At 47.7% G+C, this 20,000-nt stretch overlaps 1 protein-coding gene across 3 annotated transcripts in view; it reads right to left on the bottom strand.

Annotated features, from left to right (window-relative positions):
- The window catches only part of ttc28 (tetratricopeptide repeat domain 28), a 363,296-nt gene that overhangs the window by 198,598 nt on the left and 144,698 nt on the right, over nucleotides 1-20,000 (bottom strand). For all 3 annotated transcript variants that reach the window (XM_079516434.1, XM_079516435.1, XM_079516436.1), the window contains one exon: nucleotides 2,723-2,870. In XM_079516434.1, coding sequence (XP_079372560.1) covers nucleotides 2,723-2,870 — 148 coding nt within the window. The remainder of the gene's footprint in view (nucleotides 1-2,722; nucleotides 2,871-20,000) is intronic.

Here is a 20,000-nt window from a genome sequence, read left to right as displayed (position 1 = left end):
AGGAACCCGCTGCGATGACAAAGAGCGGCCGCAGGACCACTCAGTCTTTGTTGGCAGCCGTGCAGTGCCATCCAGATCTGTGGCGCATTAGAGCATCTGCAGTGGTCAGCTGGAGGAAAATGGACGCCAGGTTTGTTTTGGAGGCCCGCGGCGCGGATTTGATCCACCGCAAAACAGCTCGGGAAAACAACCGCGTCACAGCAGCTGACCAATATTATACTGTACCGTTGACGACAGCGGTCCGTGGGTTGCCGAGCCACACGAGTTTTAGTAAAAATCTTGGCTTGAGTAAAGCTACTTATAAATCCACTTGGCTTTTAGGAAATAGGTTTTCACAAGGGCGGGCGCGGACAATGGCCGCATTGTTGGAAGCTTATTAAGATAAAGGGGCTATCTGTAAATGTGATCAACCCCCGCTGACAATCAGATGTGCTGAACCTGCACATCAGACTGGACTCGCAGTCAATGGAGATACCGGACACATGGACAAGATGGACACACAAACAGACAGACAGAGGGACGGTCTGCCTGACAGACAGCCAATGTCACCCCCACAACACATGTACGTACAGTTGGGTGCCACCGATATTGTCCCTTATCATTTGACCCATTTAGGCCTGACCTCAAAATTTAAAAAAATCCTTCTAAATCCTCCAGTTTTCTGAAATAAATATTTTCACGATTTTTCAAAAATAGCAGACCTACAAGCTTGTAGATCTGCTATTTTTCAATAGCTAAATTATAACATAATGTTTAAAACACTAAAAGGGGTTAACTGTCCTTTTGTGCAGATCACGCAAACCTCAGCAAAAAGAAAATGACAATATCGATGGCCTCCAACTGTATTGACTGACAGCGGGAATTATCGCAAAGACAGGCTTTAGACAGTGGGGAGAAAAAACGTATTGTCGCTGTCAGGTGGAAATCTTGGATGTCCAAAACCGTTATTTTTCAGGAAATGAAAAAAGGAACGTGTGTTCGCATTCACCAGCTTTAATTGTATAGTATTTCTGCTCATTTGTTTGTGTCGTCGCTTCCAGTTCCACTTGTGTATCCTGTATGAGTTCTCTCATATTATAGGACAATATTGGTCAACATCTTGTGCACACTACAGGTACATAGGAGTAAAACATATTTTGGTTTGGCTTCCTTCTCATCACTGGCTTCTCTAATATACATTATATTCTGTTGTATTTCACTGATATAACTTCGACATCACAAGAAGGACGGCGCTACAGACATGGCTGCCGTCGCTAAGCTAATGGAGGATCTAAAAGAGGCCCTCACCCTTCTAATTTAAAACAACCATAGCGCCGCTTGAAGCAAAATTGGACTCCATCCAGATAATGATCTCAGATCACGGATAGCCCATAGAAGACTATCGTCTGAGCTGAAAAGGACAGACATGCAGCCGGTGGCAAAACAAAATAAGACACTGGGATCTTTGCGATGATGCCTGAACCTATGGGAATTCCTTCCTGCAGTTTACGTCTGATATACAGGCTTTACTCATGTACTGTATAGGCTTCAGTCATTTGTTTTGCTTTAGCTAAATCTTATCACTTCATCTCCACCCCTTATCGTGTTGTCGTCGCCTCCTGATGATGTAATTATGATGAACATCATAGATTTATACAACCTCAACCAGACAATATATAGACTACCGTACTTCAAAAGCCAACTGCAAAAACGAAAACAGCAAGCAGAAGCACAGGGCTGCTGCAAGAGAAAGCAAAGCAAATGTAAAGGAGGATGTAAAGAAGAAATTATAGGAGTAAATTAGGGAATTGATGTCTAAATACCGTATGTAATACTGTAATGCACAGTAAACTGAAGCTGAATACATGCTCTAGTAAGCACGCCAACTTCATGTGTGTTGACTTGTCTTGTTGCAGCATGAGTTTCTAAAGGCCTATTCATAGTCCAGTTTTAGGTGATAATGTGACCACCAAAATACAGTTGGGTGCCACCGATATTGTCCCTTATCATTTGACCCATTTAGGCCTGACCTCAAAATTTTAAAAAATCCTTCTAAATCCTCCAGTTTTCTGAAATAAATATTTTCACGATTTTTCAAAAATAGCAGACCTACAAGTTCATAGCGTGCCACTCGGTGGCGCGCTATGAGCTTGTAGATCTGCTATTTTTCAGTTGCTAAATTATAACATAATGTTTAAAACACCAAAAGGGGTTCCCGCCCAAAATGGGTTAACTGTCCTTTTGCGCAGATCACGCAAACCTCAGCAAAAAGAAAAGGAAAATATCGATGGCCTCCAACTGTAGGCCTTTAGTTTACCATTATGTTTGTGTGGTCTCTGCTCTCAGCGTGCTCATTGCGTCATGATGCCACCGTACCCAAGTGGGGCGGTAGTGGATCAGGAGTTGGAACGGCCGCTTGTGTGCCAGATGGTTCCCAGTTCGATCCCGGGCTCCCCCAGACATGGTGTCGAGGTGTTCTTGAGCAAGACTCCGAACCCCTAATTGCTCACGATGTGCACTAAGGTTGGTGCCTTGCATGGTTTCCTTCGCCATCGGTGTATGAATGAGCGTGTGAATGGGTGAATGTAATGCACATTCTCTGTAAAGCGCCTTGGATAAAAGCAATATATATAAACGCAGCATACATTATACCAATGCATTTTAAGGATCACCTTAGGAAAATGTGAAATGGTCACGCTGTGCCCACATTGCGAACACACGACAGAGGCATACTTTACTGTACCTCGTAATGGGGACTTCATAGCAGCCTCCACCATGCCCACCAGCAGCTGGAGGCTCTTGGGGTCCTGGGCCAGCCCCGAGGCGAAGGCGGCCAGCGCGTCCGCATGGCGACCAAGGTACTGAAGGGCAACACCCTGTCGGAAGTATGCCTGCAAGGGAGAGAGACACAGAGAGAGAGAGAGAGAGTCGTCAGAGCCACAGCATGGGGCTTAATACAAACACATTACTAGGCACGACTCATTCCACATTTGCATTTTTTCCACATGAGCGGTCGGCAGACTGTGCAACCTCTCTCCTTTGTATTCCCGTAATGGAGCGAATCACTGGTTCGGTTTTGTACTTGTTAATTGGATTATACGTTTTACATAAATGCACGTGTTAAGACAGCGACTGCCTCGACTCAGGAGCATCGATTTACTTTCTGCTCACTAGTTTAGTTCCCTCCGTATAGGCTGTGGCGTGACAGTCGACCCAGGCACCTTTATGTGGAGCACTGGGACTTCCCTTTGACTGCAGTTGGCAGACGACAAGAGGGGAGAGAGTGGGAAGAAAGAGAGAGAGAAACTCTACGACGTCATGTAGCAATCATAAAAGGACAGCGCACGCATAAATACTTCAGACTCGATCGCTCTAGGTCTCACAGCTGTAAAATAATAATACTCTCTGCCATATTCGACTTTTCTTCCACATCAAACATGTGCAGCCGCGAGTACTTGTGCCGGACATGTGTCCACAGCGATGAAACTTTTTGCTGAAAACCCAACGACAAAAAACAACAACCGTGAAAGTGAATTCCCACAGGGTTAACAAGTCACACGGGCTGAGAAGAGTATGAGTCAATACTGGAAAGACATAAACTACATGATGTGACTGCCGACATATCTGATTGTGAGAGTCTCAAATGTTTTGGAACATTGTAGAGGGTTGAAAACTAAAACAGACCGCTATCGCTTCAATCCAAAAAGCAAACCAAGCACGCACGTCAACGGGTGTTCTGCGATGCGTCCCTCTGGGCTGGCGAGGGACAAAAAGAGATGGGTTTTTTTTTTTCCAACCATGCGGCGAGTTTGTCTCCCAGCATGTTTGTGTCTCATGGCCTGAGCAAATTCTTCTGTCCACTACTGTCCAACTGCTATACCCCCCCCCCCCCCCCCCCCTTTACAATAGCCAGCCACGGTATAAACAATGCACACGCAACACACACAACACACGCACACACAGTCTCTTAGAGTAGTTGCATCTGAACTCACTCACATGTCAACATTGCAGAACTACAGACAGCCCAGTAACCGGGAGATAATTGAAAGGCGAAGGCGTTTTGGGTGGCCAGTAAACAATACAGTTCAGACTGAAGAATAAATCTCCCCACCCGCGAGAGTTTCCAAACCATTCCTCCTCAGCGTGTGAGAGTGTTTTTGTGTGTTTTATGTGTCTTGTTTTATGTGTGTGCGTGTGTGCGTGTGCGTGTGCGTGTGTGTGCGCGTGTGCGTGCGTGCGCGCGCGTGCGCGTATACGTTCGGAGAGCCACAGTCTAGTCTCTGGTCTGGCCACCACCTCCCACTGGAGAGACGGTTGACTTCTCCAGCAGCTTCCAAAAGTGACACAGGGGCTAATTTGCCATTAGCATCTAAGAGGCCTTTTCATTAGTCTTTCCCAGGCTTCCCTGTTAACACCACTGGGGAGCAGAGGATTAGGGAAAATGAGACATGACACTGAATTTATGGGGGACCAGTAATTAATTTAGCTGACGTTCAACCCCCCCACCCTGTCTCCAGCCATACACCCCCTCCCCCCCACCCTGTCTCCAGCCATACACCCCCTCCCCCCAAAGAAAAAAAACACCACTTCTGCCTCCTGCCACTTGCATCATAACTCCATCGAAACGGACGAAGGCGCCGAGATTAGATTCGAAGCATTAACCTTTGTTCTAACGCTGTTATTATGGGAGGGCGAGCGGTGGGCCGGGGCGTCCGCTCGATATTAATTGCATCTCGCGGTGGCGAAGTTTGGGGCAAGGAGCCTGCGAGGGGAGAGAGGCCCGCAGACGTTCTGCCCCAGGGAACCAGAGACATTTAAAAGCACTTCCCCTTTTGATTAGATTTGCAATACGACTGCTCTACCAAGAGATTTCTTTCATTCTCGTCCGAGCGCCGCTGACCGAGGGGGGGGGACGGGGGAATTGGGAGATGGAAGAAAGGAAAAACAGGATGGGAAAAAAACAGAGCCTTTTGCTTCAAACAAAAATTGACATCTCCTTTAATCCCCCTTACTTTAGCCTATCCTGCCCTACATGTGCGCATTTTTAAAAGCCCACACGCCCTCGGAGAGCTGCGTTGACATACTGCAAAACACAAGCACGTACATAAATGCATAAATCAGCGACTGACGGGGAAAAATGACAGAATCGATGCAGCACAGAGAGCCCTTAAAGGAGTTTTCTTCTGCCATTAATCTCCCAGTCGCCGTCCAAACACATGGCATGCATGGGCCACACGCACAGAAACAAACATGTGCGACGTACAGTGTCCGCCTGTGCACCATCAAACAGCTTGAATTAGTAGCGTACCGCGTAATAAAAGAGCGGTGGTGTTTACAGAAATATCAGCTGCATACTAATTCAACAGATTACCCATACTGATGCCGATATTAATGGTAAAGGACATTCTAAGGCTGATGCTCACTTACTGTACTGCAGTGTCGTCAGTATGTGTGTTTGCATACTATATTAGTGTATGTACTGTGTGAGGGGAGATGCTGGAGAAAGAGCCAACAAGTTGGCTACACAATACGCTGTTGGCAGGATTCAGGAAGCATCTTAAGAGAAGAGGCTATAGAGAGCAAGCATTTACCACTACAAGACATTTCCTATTCACACTTAAGAGGATCTTTTCTAAAAACATAGCAGCATCCACTTAGAGCTGCCGCTCCAGCGATTAGCACAGCCTGTGGCTCTCAGCTAAACACAGGAAGGAAAGGAAAGGCAGCGAGATGGAGACGGACAGAAAGAGAAACATAAAGACAGACAGAGAGACACACAGAGGGGGAGAGGGATAGACAGACAGAGAGGGGGAGAGACAGAGACACATACACAGAGGGGGAGAGAGACATTAAGACAGACAGAGAGACACACAGAGGGGGAGAGACAGAGACACATACACAGAGGGGGAGAGAGACATTAAGACAGACAGAGAGACACACAGAGGGGGAGAGACAGAGACACATACACAGAGGGGGAGAGACAGAGACACATACACAGAGGGGGAGAGGGAGAGACAGACAGAGACACACAGAGGGGGAGAGACAGAGACACATACACAGAGGGGGGGAGAGACACACAGAGGGGGAGAGGGAGAGACAGACAGAGACACACAGAGGGGGAGAGAGACATTAAGACAGACAGAGAGACACACAGAGGGGGAGAGGGAGAGACAGACAGAGACACACAGAGGGGGAGAGGGAGAGACAGACAGAGACACACACAGAGGGGGGGAGAGACATTAAGACAGACAGAGACACACACAGAGGGGGAGAGGGAGAGACAGACAGAGAGACACACAGAGGGGGAGGGGGAGAGACAGACAGAGACACACAGAGGGAGAGGGAGAGAAACATAAAGACAGACAGAGACACACAGAGGGGGAGAGAGAGAAACATAAAGACAGACAGAGACACACAGAGGGGGAGAGACAGACAGAGACACACACAGAGGGGGAGAGAGACATTAAGACAGACAGAGAGACACACAGAGGGAGAGGGAGAGAGAGAAACATAAAGACAGACAGAGACACACAGAGGGGGACAGGGAGAGAGACATAAAGACAGACAGAGACACACAGAGGGGGAGAGAGACATAAAGACAGACAGAGAGACACACAGAGGGAGATAGAGAGAGAGACATAAAGACAGGCAGAGACACACAGAGTGAGAGAGAGAAACATAAAGACAGAGAGACACACAGAGGGAGAGAAACATAAAGACAGAGAGACACACAGAGGGAGAGAGACATAAAGACAGACAGAGACACACATAGTGAGAGAGACAAAGACAGACAGAGACACACACAGAGGGAGAGAGACATAAAGACAGACAGAGACACACAGAGGGAGAGAGACATAAAGACAGACAGAGACACACAGAGGGAGAGAGAGAGAGACATAAAGACAGACAGAGACACACACAGAGGAAGAGAGAAACATAAAGACAGACAGAGACACACAGAGGGAGAGAGACATAAAGACAGACAGAGACACACAGAGGGAGAGAGACATAAAGACAGACAGAGACACACACAGAGGGAGAGAGACATAAAGACAGACAGAGACACACAGAGGGAGAGAGACATAAAGACAGACAGAGACACACAGAGGGAGAGAGACATAAAGACAGACAGAGACACACACAGAGGGAGAGAGCATCGGAGAGAAAGAGAGAGGGCTTATACAGAATAGAAGAGGCAAGCCAAATGCTTAATCTCACTGCCAGAAATCCTCTCTCCCTAATATAATCAGAATGCACGTTAGTGTTCTGAAGGAAGGAGGCAAACTTCTGAGTGTAAACTACCCTGAAAACGGAGGCGTATGCGAGGCATGTTGTACAACATGATGCACGCACGCACACACACACACACACACACACACACACACACACACACACACACACGCACACACACACACACAGCAATTCTAATCAGCCGTCGTTATGCCTGGAATTCAATCCAGCCTAAATTATTGAGCCCCCCTCCTGCGTCTTCACCTCTGCTATTTAAAGCAACAATGTGCTGATGCCACCGAAGACTGGATCGACTGGGAAGGCTTTCTCATTCTTACCCGAGGGTAAAATCTGTGTGTGTGTGTGTGTGTGTGTGTGTGTGTGTGTGTGTGTGTGTGTGTGTGTGTGTGTGTGTGTGTGTGTGTGTGTGAGAGAGAGAGAGAGAGAGAGAGAGAGAGAGAGAGAGATTGTGAGACAGTTTGTTAAGCAACAGAAGAACGAAAGAGAGAGAGACTTGGAAAGACATAAGGAGAACGGAGAGGATAAAAGCTTTTCTTCTTGTCTCTTGAATATTTTAATATTTCATGAATGCTTGTTTGAAGTCATTTTAAATATTCATGTTTTTTTTTTTGTGCTTAGGAGGAAGAGGAACGTGATGAAGAAAAGAAAACGCAGAAGATACCCACTGTACTGTAGGTGAGTAATGCACTGTAGAAACATACACATGCGCAGGTGCCTGCGCACACACACACACACACACGCACGCACAGTCACAAAGAAATACGACCACCTTGCTTTTTCCGTCGGGGGGGGGGGGTCTACTGTACGTGCGACACAGTCTGCTGTAGTCACATGAGGCAGCAACTGGACAGGAAGTCTGTCTGGAGTGGAGAGTGTGGCGCGACACCAACTGTTAGTGTCTCCTCTAATAGCAGATTAATGCCCATGGCATATGTCCTTGTCCCTTTCCATGTCTCCTCCCCCCCAGGGGTACCCTCTCTCAGCTCCTGGGTGTGTGCGTGTGCGTGTGTGTGTGTGCGTGTGTGTGTTTTGTCTGACTTTATTCAGGATCTCCGTCTAACAGGCGCAGCGCGGCAGGCGGCATTCAGTGGGGTGTACATGCATGCACATTCACACGGCGCCGTTATGAGACTTAATATAAATGGAAAGCGCGCAGCATGCGGGGAATGCCGCCGCGCAGGACATGCTTTGTGGCGCGGAGGCCGGATTTATAATGCGTTACTTTGCACGCGGGCGGGCACTCAGCGTCCTGTCTGCCGCAAATTGATCGTACACAATTCCTTATCTATAAGTTCTTACGAGAGCACATGGCTGCCGTTCGACAGTCACGTACATACACGGCAGCGGAGATCCAATGCCAGTCAATAAAGCTCTCCACAAGGAGTGTTTATGCGGTAGGTACACACTGTTACAGGTGATTTAACTCAGTGGTTCCCAAAGTGGGGTCCGGGGACCCCCAGGGGTCCTTGAGGGAGTTCCAGGGGGCCCCCAGCTAAATGGTAGTTTGGAATCAAATGGACTCTTATGGGTCTGTAACTCTGAGTGTACACAAATGGGACCATTTGTACACTGAGTAAAAATTTACATTGATTTTACAATATAAATTGGGGGTCCCAGAGATAGAAATGCCATTAAATGGAGGGTCCGTAGACTAATGCATGTCAAACTGGGGGTCCTTGAAATTAAACGGGTTGAGAATCAATGCTAGAGACGGAAAAATCTTCTCTTATGGTGGTCCCTGGCTTACCTTTTCAAATGGCTAATTAGGCTAATTAGTGTCCATTTGGGGGTCCTTTACATGAAAAAGTTTGGGAACCACTGATTTAACTACTTACTGTAAGCCCTATTTTGTACTTTTTCAAATTGGTATTTATTTGTACCTTTTCGCCTAAGGTCAAGTTGAAAGTGGTTAACGCAAATCACATACCGCAGAATTAAGCATCAGACTTGATTGCAGTGTTGTTTTTGGCAGCAAATTTGGATTTTAGTTTTAGTCGTAGTCTCTTCAATAGTTTTCATTTAGTTTCAGTCACATTTTAGTCACCTGGAATGCTTTAGTGTTAGTCTAGTTTTAGTCGACTAAACATCATACGATTTTAGTCGACTAAATAATCTACAGTTGATTTAGTCGACTAAAATGTATTTTGGCGGGCCTTGATGCCATCGTAATGACTGATTTTACACTTGCTGAAAATAGCCGATCTACAAGCTCACGAGCTTGTAGATCGGCTATTTTCAGCATGCAACCAAGTGTAAAATGACTTATACTGGATCTCTTGTCCACTAGTTCCTTCCTAACATTTTAGTCTAGTTTTTATTTGTTGACGAAATTGTCAGTATATTTAGTCTTAGTTTTAGTCATCATAGCTTAGTTTTCATTTAGTTTCCATTTAGTTTTCATCAGTGGAAAAGGGTAGTCGACGAACATTTTTCATCTTAGTTTTAGTCGACGAAAACAACACTGCTTGATTGAATTGCTGTTGTTGAACAAACACACTGTTGTGAGGTATCTAATTGCTCACCACTTCTGAATCTGTCATCATTATAGAAGCAATCCAAAGCTGCCAAAATCATTTGTAAGAGCTTTAGCACTGAGGGCATTCTGCGCTGGAGCTTTGCCTGTCTCGCTACTAGTTGACTTATTTACAGATGTCTGCAGCTACTTCCTGGCCGTGGCGCTCAACCTCGGAGAGGAAGGAACTCAAACCTAAAACGACGTCTCCCAAAACAAACAATCATAACTCTTCGCCCACGGCGAAGGCAGCCTGTCACTGAACTGAACACAAACCCGCGGAGCCCAGCTGCAGTGCCAGGCCAGCATTCCCATGGCCAGGAGACGCCTCCCGGGCCGCGTTGGAAATGGTGCGTTTATATAGTGCTTTTATGCAAAGCACTACTCATAGATTGTGCATTGCATTCACCCATTCGCGCACGCACGCACGCACGCACGCACGCACGCACGCACGCATTACATTACATTACAGTCATTTAGCAGACGCTTTTATCCAAAGCGACTTACAATAAGTGTATTCAACATAGGTAGGGAACAAAAACTACTAATCACCAGAAGTCTTTAGTGCATTTTCTGCAAAAACAAGCAACCAAGAGTATACCTAGCGCTAAGGTAAAAGTGCAATATATCAGCTACCTATTTCCTTAAACAGATGAGACAAAATAGCTAAATCAAATGAGCATGAGCTAAAACAATTAAGTGTATCGACTAAACAAGATCCAATAAACAATACAACAATAGAAAACAAGCGTTCGTACAACTAGTTAACAACAAGTAGGTCAGGCAGAGAGGAAGGGTAGTGTTTCCTGAAGAGGTGGGTTTTCAACCTGCGGCGAAATATGGGCAGTGACTCTGCTGTCCTAACATCAGTGGGAAGTTCATTCCACCACTGTGGGGCCAGAACAGAAAAGAGTCGTGACCGTGTGGATCGGCCAGAAGGACCCTTGAGTGACGAGGCAATCAGTCGCCCCGAGGTGGCAGACCGAAGTGGTCGGGCAGGGGTGTAGGCATCGACCATAGCCCGGAGGTAGGAAGGAGCTGTTCCTTTCACTGCCCTATAGGCTAACACCAGGGTTTTGAACTGGATGCGAGCCGCTACGGGGAGCCAGTGTAGAGAACGGAGAAGGATGGTTGTGTGGGAGAACTTGGGGCGGTTGAACACCAGACGAGCCGCAGCTTTCTGAACAAGCTCCAGAGGTCTGATGGCAGATGCCGGAGCACCAGCAAGGAGGGAGTTGCAGTAGTCCAGGCGGGAGATGACGAGAGCCTGGATGAGCACCTGGGCTGCCTTCTCCGTGAGGAAGGGGCGAATCCTCTTGATGTTGTAGAGGAGGAATCTGCAGGACCTTGTCACTGATGCGATGTTTGCCGAGAACGTCAGTTGATCGTCCAGGGTCACACCCAGATTCTTCGCAGTCCGAGTTGAGGTCACCACAGCATTATCAATGGTGATGGCCATGTCTCGGTGCGGACAGCCCTTCCCCGGGAGGAACATCAGCTTGGTCTTGTCCAGGTTGAGCTTCAGGTGGTTTGTCGACATCCACGCCGAGATGTCAGCCAGACAAGCAGCAATGCGTGCCTCCACTTGGGTATCAGAGGGGGGGAATGAGAGGATCAGCTGGGTGTCATCGGCATAGCAGTGGTAGGAAAAGCCATGGGAGTGGATGACAGCACCCAGAGATGTAGTGTAGAGAGAGAAAAGAAGAGGACCCAGAACCGAGCCTTGGGGAACCAGACAGGACCAGACAGGTCCAGGAGTATCAGGACGGAGGAGAGAGAGTTCGCTCTAGCGGCATGGAGCGACTCCGTCACTGCCAGCAGGGCAGTCTCTGTCGAGTGACCCACTTTGAACCCAGACTGGTTGGAGTCCAGGAGGTTGTTCTGGTGGAGATAGGAGGACAGTTGTTTAAAGACAGCACGTTCGAGAGTTTTAGATAGGAAGGATAGAAGGGAAACCGGTCTGTAGTTCTTGATCTCAGAGGGGTCAAGTGTCGGTTTCTTCAGGAGGGGGGTGACTCTTGAAAGTAGAGGGAAAGTAGCCAGATGTCAGAGAGGTGTTAATAAGGTGGGTTAAGAAGGGAAGAAGTTCAGGTGCAATAGACTGCAACAGAGTGGATGGGACCGGGTCCAGAGAGCATGAGGTGGGGCGACTAGAGGTAACAAGGAGAAGGACCTCGTTAGGGGAGAGGGGAGAGAAGTGGGATAGAGAGGGGATGGGGGGGGGAAGAGGAGTAGATGAAGGTAGAGAGGGGGGGGTGGCAGGCAGACGGGTGTGGGTAGTGCGCAGGGCACCAGCCGGGGGAGGAGGGAAGGAGGATCGGATATCGTTCACCTTCTTGTCAAAGAAGTTGGCGAAATCGTCAGGGAGGAGGGACGAGGAGGGAGGAGGGGGTGGTGGTTGTAGGAGAGAGGAGAAAGTTTCAAAGAGTTTTTTAGGGTTGGAAGCAGAAGCCTGAATTTTAGTGCAGAAAAAAGCAGCTTTAGCAGCTGATAGAGAGGAGGAAAAAGTAGAAATGAGAGATTGGAAGGTGAGAAGGTCCTCCGGGAGGTTGCCATTTCTCCATTTGCGCTCAGCCGCTCTCAGGCTCCGTCTCTCAGTCCGCACTGAGTCCGACAACCAGGGGGCAGGTGGAGTTTGGCGTGCAGGCCTGGTGGTGAGGGGACAGAGATGGTCGAGAGAAGAGGATAGAGTAGAGAAAAGAAGATCTGTGGCGGTATCAGGGGATAGAAGAGCAAAGGATTCAGGGGCAGGGAGAGCAGAGAGAACAGAAGAGGAAAGATCAGTGGAGGAAAGTGAGCGAAGATTGTGACGTGAGGAAATCATGTGGGTAGGGAGGGGCTGTGAGGGGGGAGAGGAGAGAGAGAGAGAGTAGGACATGAAGTAGTGATCAGAGAGTTTCTTACCCTTTTCACTGGAAAGAGGAGTGACAGACAGGTTAGCAATAGAGCAGCCTCTGGTGAAGATCAGGTCCAGTTGGTTGCCCGCCTCATGGGTAGGAGGAGATGGGGAAATAACTAGGTCAAAGGCGGCGAGAAACGAAAGTAGTGGGTCTAGCTGCTTCTCAGTCGGGAGGTTGAAGTCACCCAGAAGGATGAATCCAGAGCCATCGACAGGGAAGTGGGAGACTAGATGGTCCAGCTCTTCCAGGAAGCCACCAGCAGGGCCCGGTGGGCGATAAACAACTGCAATGGTGAGCTTGACTGGATGAGAAACAGTGACCACATGAAATTCAAATGAGGTAGGAGAGAATTGTGACAGTGAAACAGGAGAGTATTTCCATTTTCTGGAAATTAGCAGACCAACCCCACCACCTGTCCGCACGGCTCTGGGAGTGTGAGAGAAAGAGTACACATCTGACAGAGCCGCGGGCGTAGCAGTGTTTTCTTGTCTGATCCAGGTCTCAGTCAGAGCAAGGAAGTTAAGGGAGAGCAAGGATGCGTAGGCTGAGATGAAAGCAGATTTGCCTTCCACCACAGCCGAGTGGCAATTCCAAAGCCCTCCTGTTACCACTTGCTCGACGTGAGTTGAAAGAGTAGGATAGATGAGATTAGTTGTGTCGCGACATCTGGGTGTAACCCAGTGTTTGTGCGACCCCCAGGAAGAAGAGAGGACAGGAATAGGAAGAAAACACATTGTAGATCACTAAACATATACTACAATACACTACTATATCTATCACACTACTATATATGTCACTAATCAATGATACAGCTTATCGTTCAGTGACGAAGTCGGACTTTGACAAAGTCGCCTGTCGCCTTTGTTCGCCTGGCCTTCGTTTGCTGGACGCCGCTTAAACGCTGACGCTTTCAGCTGGTGGTATAAGGCCACTTCAACTGATTGCTAATCGTCTGCCAGGAGTGCTGGCTAAACCACACACTTCACAAGCCAATCAAGTGGGCTATACAGGGTGAAACTAGTTATCAAGTGGCCTATTACAGGGTGAAACTAATTACACTACTACAAAGTGCCACTAGCCTACTGCTTGAACACAAACAATACAACTATAAACTACAGACTACCACACAAGCTAATAATATAATACTAATAGAAAAGCACTTAGAGTACCACTACTAGCAGTTTGCTAAATTACAAAATAATGCTACTTACTCAACTAGACAGAGGTCAGGAGCTCAGTTCACTTCAAATGTTGGTTACACACTGAATAGAATACTCACAACCTGGCTACTTATCCCTTGAGCTGTGCTGGCTAAACCACACACTTCACAAGCCAATCAAGTGGGCTATACAGGGTGAAACTAGTTATCAAGTGGCCTATTACAGGGTGAAACTAATTACACTACTACAAAGTGCCACTAGCCTACTGCTTGAACACAAACAATACAACTATAAACTACAGACTACCACACAAGCTAATAATATAATACTAATAGAAAAGCACTTAGAGTACCACTACTAGCAGTTTGCTAAATTACAAAATAATGCTACTTACTCAACTAGACAGAGGTCAGGAGCTCAGTTCACTTCAAATGTTGGTTACACACTGAATAGAATACTCACAACCTGGCTACTTATCCCTTGAGCTGTGCTGGCTAAACCACACACTTCACAAGCCAATCAAGTGGGCTATACAGGGTGAAACTAGTTATCAAGTGGCCTATTACAGGGTGAAACTAATTACACTACTACAAAGTGCCACTAGCCTACTGCTTGAACACAAACAATACAACTATAAACTACAGACTACCACACAAGCTAATAATATAATACTAATAGAAAAGCACTTAGAGTACCACTACTAGCAGTTTGCTAAATTACAAAATAATGCTACTTACTCAACTAGACAGAGGTCAGGAGCTCAGTTCACTTCAAATGTTGGTTACACACTGAATAGAATACTCACAACCTGGCTACTTATCCCTTGAGCTGTGCTGGCTAAACCACACACTTCACAAGCCAATCAAGTGGGCTATACAGGGTGAAACTAGTTATCAAGTGGCCTATTACAGGGTGAAACTAATTACACTACTACAAAGTGCCACTAGCCTACTGCTTGAACACAAACAATACAACTATAAACTACAGACTACCACACAAGCTAATAATATAATACTAATAGAAAAGCACTTAGAGTACCACTACTAGCAGTTTGCTAAATTACAAAATAATGCTACTTACTCAACTAGACAGAGGTCAGGAGCTCAGTTCACTTCAAATGTTGGTTACACACGCACACACACACACACACACACACACACACACACACACACACACACACACACACACACACACACACACACACACACACACACACACACACACACACACCGATGGCGGAGGAAACCATGCAAGGCTGTTCAAATGTTCAAAGCCGATCTACATCGACACGTTGTGAGCTTGTAGATTGGCTATTTGAACTATTTTAAAAGGCTTTTAAAAATTACAAAATGGCAAATATAGTTTAGGTGAAAAGGGGGTGGCGCAAGATATAGCCCTCAAGAGTCTTTCTCAAGGACACTTGGACAGTAACTCCGGGGGAGCCCGGGGATCGAACAGGGAACCTCTCGTTTGCCGTCATCCCTGTGCCACTGCCGCCCGCCTGCGTTGTGCCTTGATCGGCCCATATCAGCAGTAATAGAGATGCTTTCAAACAAGCAAAAATCAATACAAAGCCGCATAAGCTCCATTTAGAGAGAGAGAGAGAGAGAGAGAGAGAGAGCATGCCACACCCTCTTCACTCGCTGTGGTGCGTCTGGGAGCCGGCCGGTGCAGATGGTTTTTCTGATCGCCCACAGGGCAGTCGGTGCCAGCGTAGCATCTCTGAACAGGACCCCTGCCAGCACCATAATGGAACCCAAATCAGACCATCAAATAGGGACAGCAGGCTACAAAACCCACTTGCACACGCACGCACGCACGCACACAGACACACACACACACGCGCACACACGTGCACGCACACATCAATAACCCCCATGAGTAAGCAACCCATCTGTCCTACGACAAACATGTATTATTTGGTGGCTCCCGACAGCAGCCGTCCACAGCGGCTGGGACGGTGGGATAAGATTAGCGCTAATGGTCTGGTGTGGAACAAAGGCACCGCTGCCTTTCTTGTTCCCTCCGTGTGTATATCTCGGCATCCTTATAACCGCTGGGCGTTTGTTGTCTGGTCTGGTCCAATGTGCCCCAGAAATGTCACGTGTCGTCGACCCGCGGGTTTCAGGCACGCATGCACGCTGCTTATAGCTTGCCGTCACGGCCGCAGTCCCTCGCACACGTCTGCCGTGCAGCGCACTTCAAGGTGACACAGCCGGCGTCAGCTCGCGTTGGGCAAGTCGATTCGGCAGCGTACACAAAATGTCAACCCGCTTAATTTAATATCCAGGGATGACTGTCGGCCAAGACATATTAGCCGGGAGGAACAGTGAGAAGACGACGGGGGGGAAAGGAAAAGGCAAGTGGAATGATTGTTATACTCGGACAGGGTCTCTTGTACCCTTCAGCCTGACATGCCAGCAGGACAACACAAAGGCCCCGGTGCGTAATTAAAGCTATATTTTGAGAGCCAAATCCTTTCTCTTCCGTCACCTCTCTGTCTCCCATGTAGGTACGCCTTTCCTCCCGGGCCGCCGAGGTCTGAGGTCAGACCTGCAAAGGGTAAAGGTCGGGGGGATTACACCCGCCGCCCTCGGGGCAAAAACACGAGCCTCTCGCGAGCCGTCGGTCACAGGGGTAGAGTCATGACACAGCTGCCTGTCTATTACCGTCTCCCAAATCTAATAAGACCCACGGCGAAGACCGGCGCTGCACACTCCCGAGTCTGACCCGCATCGATCAAACGCGCGTCGCGTGCATGTGTTTTACCCATTCAGACAAAACATTCAGAGTGGGCCATTTCCCCTCCTCACAGGAGTGGCTGCATGCACCAGTGTGGGAGACACACTTAAAGGGTGTATCTGTTCGACAAATGAATTAATAATGCTCCTTTGTAGTCTTTTCTCTTTTTTCTCTCTATGCGGCAACTTGGGTGGGGGTGGGGGGTGGGGTACGTACTGTACGTACTGTACATACGGGGCCTGTTGAGCAACACTGGGTTCATGACCGCACAGTGATTCCATTATTCCTCTGTTAGCAACGTGAGCGACACCACCGATGCCGCATGTTAAGCAGTTACGCAAGTTAAACAGAGGCGCCCTGCGATCCGCATGTAGGCATAGACGCAGTAAAATATTTATGATCCGTTGATGGGCTCCCAACCCGAGGAGGGGGAGGGGGGGGGGAGGGGGGTGGGGGTGGCCGGGGTGACACAGTCTCCTGTGAATCCGTTCCATCCGAGGCCCCTTAATTAGCCCATTAGACTAGATGGCTTTAACGACAGCAAATTAAAGTGATCATTCTTTGCGGCCATTGAGGGGTAAATGTTTCATTATTCAGAAAGCCTCCCGAGTGAACACGGTGGATAAGACCCCGTGTATACGTAGAAGAGGCTGCAGCTAGTTGACTTGCCAGCCGGGGGCCGTCAGCGAGGGAGACATTGTGGTAGTCTCAGCGAGCCATCGATTCGGCGGGGGGGCTCACGTCAAACTGGCAGCCCGTGCAGGACTTCAAATTGGAAAAGGTCATTGTCAGGTATATGCGGCGGGAATCAATTCCTCCAGCACTCTGCATTCACCATGCCTCACGTTTATCAGCGGCGCTAGGTGGGCGTAGCACCTTCTGAAAACAATTACCCAAAAGACAAAGAGCTCTTTAACCCATTCAGGACTGAGGACCGATTCTAAAATATGTCTTCTGAATCCTAAAGGTTTCATGTTTCTATGTCAGTGGTGTTCAACCTTTATCATGTCAAGGACCCACAGAATTATCTGTATTTGGCTGCGGACCTCCATAATATGTTTTCCCAGGGATTCCCCCCCCCCCCCCAGAATCAAAGATTTGAGTTAAAAACGTTCGCTCTGAAGGAATATATATATTCAAAGATTTGCGCCACATTTTCACGATTTTTAAAAAATAGCAGATCTGCAAGCTCGTAGATCTGCTACTTTTCAACAGCTAAACAGTATAAAACACCAAAAGGGGTGTTCCCGTCCTGAACGGGTTAAATAGAGAAGGTCAGGACTTGTGATCGGGGAAGTGTCACGCTGCGCGCATCCATTGTGACAGCCACAGTGAAACAGAAGGGGGGAAAAACTGATATCGCTCATTTATCACGAGCAGATGAGACAGCACAATGGTGCGCCGAGCAGCGGGGTCCTGCAGAGACACGCTGTCACCATGCACGGACGCACGCCGCTTGGCAGGGCCACTCGCATTGGTTGCCCCTTCTATCTGCGCACGTCATCTATGTACGCAAACAGAATGATCTTCACGAGGGGGCAGAATATCAACGAAGGCTCAGAGACGCACAGACAGATAGCGGTGACATTACTCAGAATAGTGACATCACTTAGATTAGTGCATCGTTTAATTTAATCTATTTCTGGGCACATATATTGCTTTATTTTTGATAGGATAGGGGGCAAAGGTGGTAGAAAAAGTACTATTTTTGAGGGGACCCGGGTGAGCAGTATGGGTTGGCGCCCCAGCCTGTGTCCTCCGTGAGGAGGAAGCCCAACAAACCCTCGGTGAGGCCTTTAGGAGGGCCACTCAAGCCGCAAGCGGAGCCTGCAGCACCACCTTGCTGCTCAGGTGGAGTCTAGGCGGAATCATTGCGGCTCAGGAATCCACCACTCCTGAATGAAGTGTCTGGTGCTGGGACTCTGGTGCAACGCACAGGTCCTGGGCCTGGTGAGAGCAGGAGTGGACCTGGTGAGACGTAGGAGGGGCCCAGACAGGAGTCAACCCACAGAGCCTAGTGAAACTTCTGAGAGTTCACACTGATTAGCTATGATGTGACTACTGTATTTCCACGGGGCCTTCTGCCCGTGGAAAGCCTTGTAACTGAGTGAATTCTGTTCAATAAAGCTGATCAGATGTGACGACTACAACCTGCTGCTTGACTCCTTTCTTCCACTCGATCCATCGCTGCTACAAAGACACGGGTTACTTGGTGCATAAATATACATCACTATCTTCAAAAGTATAGGGCTGAAGTGGTTAATGTATGTTTTGTAATACTAATCAAAATCTACCAAGTAACTATAGTAAAACATTTAAAATAAACTTAGTGGAGTGGAGTAGGTACAACATAAACTATGTAAAGAATGTAAACTACAAATACCTCAAAAAGATGAACCTAAGTACAGTACTTAAGTAAACTAACTACAGGCCACACCCCCTTTCAGCACTTCAATTCTAATGTAAGGAAAACCACCACATGTGGCACCACCGCACCTGTATGATTAATAGCCATGATTGGAGCCACGCCACAACTCTGCAGTCTGCAGACTAAAGTCACATTCTTATTAGCATGTGGAGGATCCCGGGATGTGTGCGGCTGAGAGAGAGAGAGAGAGAGAGAGAGAGAGAGAGAGAGAGAGGGGTCAGGGTGCTAAACAGATTTCCATGCACCCCCTTCTCCTCTCAAACAGATCCTTGGCTCCACTACTCTGCCTGAGCATTACACCTGAACCCCCACAGCTACGGGGGTTGACTCTCAATTAAAGCAGCCATTAATTACTTAAAGGGAGCTTTAATCAATCATGGCCAGATGGCCATCCTAAAAGAGGGAGCTTCACTCCGGGGCGGCCGAGGGAAGAAGGGGCTCCTCACCTCGTAGAGCGTTGGGTGGGCGGTCTAAATATATCCCGTTTTTAAATAGCCCTTATTGAAATATGCCCCTTTCTTTTGCTGCTGTTTATTTAGTCTCGTGTGGCCAGGCTAGTTTGCCTCCCACCATTTTCAAATGCTTCCTGGCCGGAAGTTCCGGCCATACAGTCTGGAGCACGGAAGCTCTTCCCATGAGCAAACGATAGAGCGGAAGTGAAACCTCCTCCCCTGAACTTCCGTTTTGTCTTTACAGTCGCACAAATATATCCTAATATTAATCTAAATAATCAAAGCATATAGCTTGCTTATTAGCAGAAATGGAAATGAAAAAATAAGATCTAAAGATATTTGAAAATATATTTTCATGAACGGAAATGACTTGGATACTGTTCCAGACTATAGATAGCATTCAGAGATAGTGGAATAGTTGTCTGGCCACGCGAGGCTAGCCGTTTATAGACACTTGAGAGAACAACATCTATCATTATGATCTTGCTTTAACCTCTAAAACCTCCATATTGGCTCTATACTATGTCTTTTCTGTTTTCTGTTATTGTGGGGAGAGGTTTCGCAGAGAATAGCAGA

The sequence above is a fragment of the Electrona antarctica genome (genome assembly GCF_951216825.1).
Source record: "Electrona antarctica genome assembly, chromosome: 12".
In the NCBI taxonomy this organism is placed as follows: domain Eukaryota; kingdom Metazoa; phylum Chordata; class Actinopteri; order Myctophiformes; family Myctophidae; genus Electrona; species Electrona antarctica.
The sequence above is the reverse complement of the archived record's forward strand: the minus strand, read 5'-3'. Positions and strand labels throughout refer to the sequence as shown.